Raw genomic sequence first — 9,746 nt, 5'->3', positions numbered from 1 at the left:
TAATTGACGCAACTACTACAACATAATTCAGATCAGAGGGAGTACATAGAGTTGTTCTGTTGATCAATAATCACGCACTGATCTTTTCACGGCGAGTACACAACGCATCATGTGAATCCAAAGCTCTAGGAGCTAGTCAGGTAGGAGCAACATTAACACACTTCACAAGAACTAGACACACAGTTTACTTGCAGCACAATACGGTGTGATGACAAACAATGTCAGATTTTCAGTCTGCTTACACTTGAAATAACACCATGTATATAGTTGGTTTTAAGTTGGTCTGGTTGCCATCTTCATTTCAACCTGACATAGCAAACAACACCAAAAACAAAAGGAAAGCCTTAATGCAGAGTTGCAGGCTGATGATAATAAAACCAAGCAAGCAAAAAATTTGATGTTTGCTGAAACTAACTGACATCAGTGGTCAGGCTGCTGGAGCATATCTTGCCTCTGCTTAACATATCTAAAATCTTGCCTCTGCTTAACATATCTAAAATCTAGTCAAATTCCTCAACAACATATTTGTTTTTTACAACAACAATGCATTCAAAAATCTGACCTATCTATATACACACTTTGTGGAAGAAATAGGATATATATGTGCTTCTGTTGCTTCTATATTATATATATATACACGTACGTTTAGTTATTCGACATGCTTCAAGATTTTTCTGTTTGATTTGGTGCAGGAGGACGCCTGAGCTGACTAGGAGGACACCCTCGTCCACCCCGGCCACCACACAAGGTCGTCCTTCTATTTCTTTCGCTGTTTGTTCACGTGCTACTTCTGTTTCAGTTCCATTGGCTCCTATTGCAAACAAGTCTATACATTAGACTAGCCCAAGTGTTGTGAGTGTTGGGTGTCCTAGATACAGAAATATACCAAGTGCAAGTGGGTGCTTGTGTTGTGCATAGTAGCAGATCTGTTTATGTGAGCTATACAATGGCCTATTTCTTCCTAATGATATGAACACTATCTCATGATCGACCAGGTCCCTGCTATGTTTCTTCTTCTTTTGCATCTTGTATGTATGTATGTGTCTGACGACGAAGTGGTTTCTTCAGAATTGATCGAGTCTTGAAACAGGGCGAGGCCGGTGATGTCCGTGCGGTGATGTCCCTGGGGTGGCGCCACTATGCCCAGCGCTTGCCCTGGTCGCCGCGGTGGTGCTTCGGTTGCTTCCAGACCCTCTCCTCGATGTGGTGATGGTCGCACCACAGCCGTGGTGTGGCTGAGCCTCTGCTATGGCTACAACCTTCCTTTGGTGAGCTCCTCCCCGTTCCTTCTTCTCTGATATAGCTCCTGCATGGCCTTGGCCATGATTTGGGTTGGATGTGGGGCTCTGCTAGCTGCTGCTAGATGCTGTAACCAAGCATCAACGCCTACTGGAGCTCTCTGGTGATAAATTCATGCGGTTCTAGGGTCTGTCAGTAGCTGCCCATGTGTACTTGATTTATATATGTGCTCCTGTGACGCTCTGGTGGTATGGGGTTGCTCTCGATTTGCTAAGTTGGTTAGGAGCAGTGCTTAATCTATTGTTTGCTCCTATGTGGCTCTGTTGTTTGCTCCTATGTGGCTCTGTTGGACTCATGCTCTGCTCCTACACCAGCAGCTTGATTGGTTCTATATACACTAGCAGCAGTAGCTCATGTACATGTAATTGGACTCCCAGGTTTCTGTTCTTGTAAATTCTTCCATGTCTCGCTCTTTTTGTTGGTGCTACTACACATGTTAGATTGTTAGATGTACTTGTTTCCATCTCAAATTACTTATCTTCTTGAACATATGCCTGATGCTTGGTGCATGTAGGATGTGCTTCGTGTGGATATCTATGCATTTGTTAAGATTTTTGTAGCACATGCTATGGCCTCAAAGATTGTTTATTTTATTTTCGTTCATACATGAGCACAGTTTTTATTGCCGTCAAGGGGTGAATTGATTTGATCGTTAATATGTGGTTTGATGTGATGTTTTGCAGGTTCAAGGCGCTAAGCTGTTGGAGATGTGCGTGTACTTGTTGAGCGTTTTATCTATAGAGTGCTATACTGTGATTGGTGTAATATTGTATGGTTATATTATGATAGGTGGAATGTAATAAACTTGTTTGGTATATCGGTGATTTGGTTGTTATTTGAATATATTTTTAATGTGTTCTCTGCTTGGTATATCGTTGAGTTACAAGTTGTGAAAAATTAAAACCTGAATCGAAAACCCAGTTGAGTACAATAATCTGAATATTGAATGTAACAAAACAAAAAAAGAAAACCCGAAAACCAAAATTATATAGAATGTGAAAAGGCCGTATCTCAGAAAGCAAAAAAGGCCGAATCAATGGCCCAAGGCCATGTAGCTAGCGAAAATTAACAGAAAAATATATATTAAAAAGGATGAATTAATGGGCTCGGCCCATCTAAAGCACCGAAATGGACCGGGCTGATTCTTGTGCCACATCAGCTTACCATGTTGGATGCCTACGTGGCCTGTGGAGGTTGCTAGTGACCAAAACAAAACAGTAGGCATATTTTGGTCGTAAACGTCTACGACCTTCTCATAGAGAAGGTCGTTAATTTCAGTTTACGACTGCCAGCTTTTGACCATCTGTTTTTGGTCACAAAAAGGTCACAAATGGAAAATAATGACCATTTAGTGACCAATAGTCAAGGTCGCAAGTTGACATATTTCTTGTAGTGCTAGTATGCCTATACTTGACTAGCTCGTTAATCAAAGATGGTTATATTTCCTAACCATAGACATGTGTTGTCATTTGATGAACGGGGTAATGATGTGATGGACATGACCCATCTGTTAGTTTAACATTATGATCGTTTCAGTTTCATTGCTACTGCTTTCTTCATGACTTATAAAAGTTCCTCAGACTATGAGATTACGCAACTCCCGAATACCGGAAGAACATTTTGTGCGCTACCAACCGTCACAACGTAAATGGGTGATTATAAAGGTGCTCTACAGGTGTCTCCGAAGGTGTTTGTTGGGTTGGCATAAATCAAGATTAGGATTTATCACTCCGTGTTTCGGAGAGGTATCTCTGGGCCCTCTCGGTAATACTCATCACTATAAGCCTTGCAAGCATCATAACTAATGAGTTAGTTGCGGGATGAAGTATTACGAAACGAGTAAAGAGACTTGCCGGTAACGAGATTGAACTAGGTATTGAGATACCAACGATCAAATCTCAGGCAAGTAACATACCGATGACAAAGGGAACAACGTATATTGTTATGCGGTTTGACCGATAAAGATCTTCGTAGAATATGAGGAACTAATATGAGCATCCAAGTTCCGCTATTGGTTATTGACCGGAAGTGAGTCTCGATCATGTCTACATAGTTCTCGAACCCGTAGTGTCCGCACGCTTAACGTTTGATGACGATCAGTATTATGAGTTTATGTGTTTTGATGTACCGAAGTTTGTTCGGAGTCCTGGATGAGATCACAGACGTGACGAGGAGTCTCGAAATGGTCGAGACATAACGATTAAAATATTGGGTGTAGCCTAGTATCTCTTAAGTCTGCTAGTTCTTTGATGGTGGGCTGCATTTACAAATTTGGCGTAATGTAGCTTTGAAAATAAACAAATAACTGGGCTGAGTGGGGGTAAATGTATTGGGCCAAGCGGGGGCACACTCACATAGGCAGGACCAGTATATAAAGCGTATGTCAAAATCGAGTGGGAGCGTCTGCCCCCACGGTTTTTAACGTGCGTCCGCCCCTGCACGCACATCCTACCCCTATGAGCACCTCCGAAAGACTAAGCAGATGCCGGCTTATCATCTTGAAATTTACGAAGTCATCCTAGGAATAAATGCGAGCACCAAGATTTGAACCTGGTGGGCTGGGTATACCACAGTCTCTCTAACCATCTAACCATAGCCCATAGGTTGGTTCGCTACATGCGTACCTACCTAATTAGTCCACCTGTGTGCATCGATCAAGGAAAATCCAAATCAAATTATACCAAATCACATCTATAGTAGCTAGTCCCGGATTGTTAGAATCCTATCCGGGGGAGGCTACTACCAATTTTGTGCCACGTATGAGGAGAGGAGCCAAAGCTATGCTATGGAGCATATAGTTGACTTGGCCCCGCTTTAGCTTATCGCTCGCTCTGCACATGCATGCGTGTACAGCTGTACTGTATGTTCACTATAATGAGAGCTAGTGCCGGCCATGAGGGCACCTGTACTTAAGCAGCGTGGCCTGTTGTAAAAAAAGGTACCTAGGGTCAGAGCATCGATCCATGAGGGTACACGTACGTGCTTTGTGGTTTAAGTTGGCTAGAGTCAAATTCGATCGTAACACACCCTCTTGCATCATGTACAATCCGGCTATAAATACCACCCCACAACAACCCAAAGACATATACAGCACCACAATCACATACACGTCTCACTAGCTTCCCCTCAATCAAAGCTCTCGCAATGACGCCCTCGTGCAAGCTCGTCCTCCTCCTCCTTGCCATGGCATTGACGGTCTCCATCGTGCACGGTTGCGGCGGATACAACTGCCAGACCCCACCGCCGTCACCACCACCTCCGTCATGCCCGCCGCCCCCACCGCCGCCGTCACCGCCACCACCATCAACCAGCGGTGGCTCGTGCCCGGATCTGGGCGTGTGCTTGAGCCTGCTGAGCGTGCCGATTGTCAGCCTCGGCGTGTCGCCGTATGAACCGTGCTGCCAGCTGCTGGGCGAGTTGGCCGGCCTGGACGCTGCCGCGTGCCTCTGTGACGTGGTCGTCCTCCACGGGCTGATCCACGTCGACGTCGTCGCCCTCCTCAACCAGTGCAAGATTCCATGCGAATCAAACCACACCTGCCGGCGCTGATCGATCATCTGTGCTCTTTGCAAGTTTGCGTTCCAGTTCATCTTATATCTCAGTCTCGTGCATGTTTCATGCTAGATTTTCCTGCAGGCATGCATGCATGCAACAGTGTTCACTAGGTAATCGTATAAGTGTGCGGTGTTGTGTGGTTAAAATTAATACTGTCCCAGCCATGCATATATATGTGCATGCATATGTACGTGGAATAAAAGTATGTTGAAGTTGTCTAACAATGTGGTTGTATCTCCGGGGCTGTGCATGCGTGGCAGCTTCTACCTTTTATTTTTCTTTTGAAGAAGGATAGGCTATCACATGAAAACAAAGTTCGGGTGGAAACCAATGAAAACCATGCGGAAACTATGTATTAAAGTCTCAAAAAAATTCTTAAAAAACCAAGCGATATAGTAGGGTGATGTTCTATTAGCATGTGAAATTCCCAAGTTCAAACACATTGCAGTTTATGAGGTACAGAAGAAAAACAAAATCAACATTGAATATTGCCAAACAGTAAACATCAAGATTAATATCTGAATGTGTTCTTTTTATAGCTCATAAATGGTAATGTGTTTGAACTTGGAATTTCGCGTGTCAATAGAACAACACCCTCTTAATATCCCATTTTTCCAGATTTTTTTGAAACTTCCAAACATGGTTTCCACGATGTTTTCTTTGAAACTTGGTTTCATGACTCTCTTTGAGATGATGCATGTTCTACTCGTAAGGGCATCTTCAACGCGGACACCAAAACGGTCGCAAATGTTCGGAGACTTTTAGACACCAACCACAGACCACCAAATTGGAACGGGTCGGTCCGGGTGTTTGAAATCCCACATACATGCCCCAAATCGAGGGAGTTGGGGAGTCCAGACTCCCGCCACCGCGGACTCCAACACCCTGAACCTCACCCAGAGCCTGCATATTCCCAACTGACACTGACCATGCCTTGACAGACCTCTGCCGCTCTACACATGCGTCTGCTCGCCTAGGCCTATGCCGCTACTGCAATCCGCTGGATTTGGCCATAGCCCATGTACCCTCCGCCCCTGTCGACGACATCCATTGCGGAGGCAGTGCACGACAACTGGTCGGTCAAATGCCATAGCGAAATTTCCTGGTGTTGTTGTTTTTTGCTTTGACACAAACACAATGGATTCTGACGAGGAGTACTTCTAGGTTGAATTCATGGATTTGCCTTCGTTAGATGAGGAAGATGGGTATCAAATGGAGGCGATGATGGCGATTCTTGAAGAAATAAAGCGTGCGGAGGAGCATGTTGCCAACTTCATGTTTGGACATCAAGCGTTGAATCGATGGTAGTCACATGGGCATGTTTATCTGTACGAGGACTACTTTGCCCCTGATGTGCTATTCTAACACTTCTGGAGACAAAGATTGCATGCACACAAAATGGAAGAACTGCTCGTGTACTCAACAAAGGAAATACTAGGGCCATAATAAAACTCCCACCGTCATTATTGAAGCATTTGCATCAGAAGATTTTGGGATTTGACAATCTTTGTTTGGCATGCCAGGGTCTCACAAGTCACAATGACACCAACGTGTTGCATTGGTCTCCATTGTTAGCAGTGTTGTCTGCGGGCTAAGATTCTACATGTGGGAAGTCGGGAAGGTTAAAAGAAAGATGGCCTAGCTCGCTTTGGACAAGAAGATCCTTCCAAATCTATGGGAGGCATGGGTTTTAGAGACATGAGAACTTATAATCGGGCTCTTCTAGCCAAGCAAGCATGGAGATTAATCCAGAATCTGGATAGTCTTGTGGCACGACTACTGATGGAGAAGTAGTACCCCAATGAGAACTTGGTTGATACAGTTTTTATAGAAAATGTGTCAGTTGTATGGCACTAGTGCCAGCTGGGGCACTAGGCCTTCGCCTTTAGGTACATCAGATTGGGCTAGGAAACAACGGCTACAATGCTAGGCCACACGGTCCATCTGCTCCTTGTCCTCTCCTACCTCAAATGCTAAAAATCTCTTGTTTTGAGACATAACTTGTGCTCGCATGGCGCACCGTCCCACTATCTAGCTGCATGGGTGTGTCACATTGACCGCATGCAAGCACTTACTTAAACAGAAAACAAACGCTATCCTATGAAGCATGAGCTTAGCTTTAGACTACAAACGCTCACAAATGTTTGGACCGGGTTGTTTGGACACTTTTAGGCATCAACCGTGGACAACCAAATTGGAACGAATCGGTCCGGGGGTTCGAAATCCCACAGACCGACCCAGATCGAGTGAGCTTTGGGGGAGTCCATACTTCCGCCACAGCGGACTCCGACACACCGAACCTACCCCAGACCTCATCCAGAGCCTGCATATTTTCACAATCCTGCCCTCCTCATCGGCTCCTTGAGAACAACGATGCCCCAGTACCCCCATTCCCACTACTGACCAGGCATTAACAGACCTCTACCGCTCCATCCATGCGTCTACTCGCCTAGTTCTATGCCACCGCCACACTCCAGCAGATTGATTCATAGCCCACGTACCCTACACTCCAGTTGACGGCATCCATGGATGAGGCCGTGCATGGCAACTGGTTGGTCAAATGCCGTAGCGAAATTTCTAGGCACTGTCTTTTTTTCCTGTGACGCAAACACAATGGATTATGAAGAGGAGTACTTCTAAGTTGAATTCATGGATTTGCCTTCATCATATGAGGAAGATGGCTATGGACCGGAGATGATGGCAATTATTGAAGTAACAAACCGTGTGGATGAGCATGTTCTCAACTTCAAGAGTTCAACGTTGGGACATCAAGCGTTGAACCGACATTGCGCACATGGGCATGTTCTGGAGGACTAATTTGCCCCTGATGCGCTATTCTAACACTTATTTTATGTTGGTTCCGAATACAACGACCATTGTTCTTGCATATGATGCAAGGTGTCGGGTGTTATGATGTTTACTTCAAGTTGTTGAAGATACAGTTTTTTGGTCTCCAGGAGTGCATGGCTTCTATGAGCATACTTGTGTATGGCACAACCGCAAATTCATGGGATTCATATCTTTAGATATCTGAGAGCACAAGCCTAAAGGCAATTGTTAGATTTTCAACCGCAATGGTCAAGGTGTTGAACCCAGGAACTTCGGAGAACAAAATGCCAAAGACACAACAAGGCTCATGGTACTTAGAGAATCAAGAGCGTTTCTAGGTATGCTCGGATCCCAAGATTGCATGCACTAAAAATGTAAGAACTGCCCATATACCGAACAAAGGAAATACTAGGGCCATCATAAAATTCCCACATCAATATTGAAGCACTTGCATGAAGACCACAAGATTTGTCACTCTTTCTTTAGCATGCCAATGTCTCAGAAGTCACAGTGACATCAATGTGCTACAGCGGTCTCCATTGTTTGCAAGGTTGTTTGCCGGTGAAGATCCTACATGTGGGGAGTGAAGAAGGGTAAAAGAAAGATGGCCTAGCTTGCTTGGTACAAAAAGATTCTTCAGAAAACTATGGGAGGCATGGGTTTGAGAGACATGAGAACTTTTAATCAGGCTCTTCTAGAAAAGCAAGCTTGGGGATTTATCCACAACACTGAAAGACAAGTACACCTCAATGAGAACTTGGTTGATACAATTTTTACAGGAAATACATCAGTTGTATATCACTAGTGCCAGCTGGGGCACTAGGCCTCGACCTTCATGTGCATCCGATTGTGCTAGGAATTGACCCCTACAATGCTAGGCCACACGGTCCATCTGCTCCTGGGCCTCTCCTACCGCAATTGCTAAAAGCGCTTAATCTGAGACATAACTTATGCTTGCCTATGGAGATCGACATGGTGCACCGGCCCAGTAATTGTGTTAGCTAGAGATTTTGCGTTTTTTGGAAGCTTGTATAGACATGTTTGTGGAACCTTCTATCAGTTTTGGCCAGTTTTCGAAAGATTCCATGACGTTTTCTTTTTTTTCTATTTTCCTGTATTTTCTTTTGCCTTTGAAAGAATACATGTCTACCTTTTTTTTACTACACAGTGAACTATTTTTGTGTGCACGATGATTTCTGGAAGAAGAGTTGTATATGATGCAACCGGAAGGTTTGTCGATCCAAAAGGTGCTAACAAAGTGTGGAAGCTCCAGCGATCCATTTATGGACTGGTGCAAGCATCTCGGAGTTGGAATAAAAGTTTTGATAGTGTGATCAAAGCATATGGTTTTATACAGACTTTTGAAGAAGCCTGTATTTACAAGAAAGTGAGTGGGAGCTCCGTAGCATTTCTGATATTATATGTAGATGACATATTGTTAATTGGAAATGATATAGAATTTCTGGATAGCATAAAGGGATACTTAAATAAAAGTTTTTCAATGAAAGACCTCGGTAAAGCTGCTTACATATTGGGCATCAAGATCTATAGAGATAGATCAAGACATTTAATTGGACTTTCACAAAGCACATACCTTGATAAAGTTTTGAAAAAGTTCAAAATGGATCAGGCAAAGAAAGGGTTCTTGCCTGTATTGCAAGGGGTGAAGTTGAGTCAGACTCAATGCCCGACCACAGCAGAAGATAGAGAGAAAATGAAAGATGTTCCCTATGCTTCAGCCACAGGCTCTATCATGTATGCAATGCTGTGTACCAGACCTGATGTATGCTTAGCAATAAGTTTAGCAGGGAGGTACCAAAGTAATCCAGGAGTGGATCACTAGACAGCGTTTAAGAACATCCTAAAATACCTGAAAAGGACTAAGGATATGTTTCTCGTTTATGGAGGTGACAAATGAAGGAAATATGCCCTAGAGGCAATAATAAAGTTATTATTTATTTCCTCATATCATGATAAATGTTTATTATTCATGCTAGAATTGTATTAACCGGAAACATGATACATGTGTGAATACATAGACAAACATAAACGTCACTAGTATG

The 9,746-nt window shown here is 43.8% G+C and overlaps 1 protein-coding gene across 1 annotated transcript; it reads left to right on the top strand.

Annotated features, from left to right (window-relative positions):
* Positions 1-4,396: 4,396 nt before the first annotated feature.
* Positions 4,397-5,090, top strand: LOC119294269 (hydrophobic seed protein-like). The gene has a single exon (XM_037572484.1). The coding sequence runs from the start codon at positions 4,444-4,446 to the stop codon at positions 4,846-4,848; it is 405 nt and encodes a 134-aa protein (XP_037428381.1). The 5' UTR covers positions 4,397-4,443; the 3' UTR covers positions 4,849-5,090.
* Positions 5,091-9,746: the final 4,656 nt, after the last annotated feature.

This window comes from Triticum dicoccoides, chromosome 4B, assembly GCF_002162155.2.
Source record: "Triticum dicoccoides isolate Atlit2015 ecotype Zavitan chromosome 4B, WEW_v2.0, whole genome shotgun sequence".
Lineage (NCBI taxonomy): Eukaryota > Viridiplantae > Streptophyta > Magnoliopsida > Poales > Poaceae > Triticum > Triticum dicoccoides.
The sequence above is the reverse complement of the archived record's forward strand: the minus strand, read 5'-3'. Positions and strand labels throughout refer to the sequence as shown.

What these genes read in the sequence shown, in the direction of transcription:
- LOC119294269 (XM_037572484.1), top strand. Translation starts at nt 4,444, where the DNA reads ATGACGCCCTCGTGCAAGCTCGTCCTCCTCCTCCTTGCCATGGCATTG.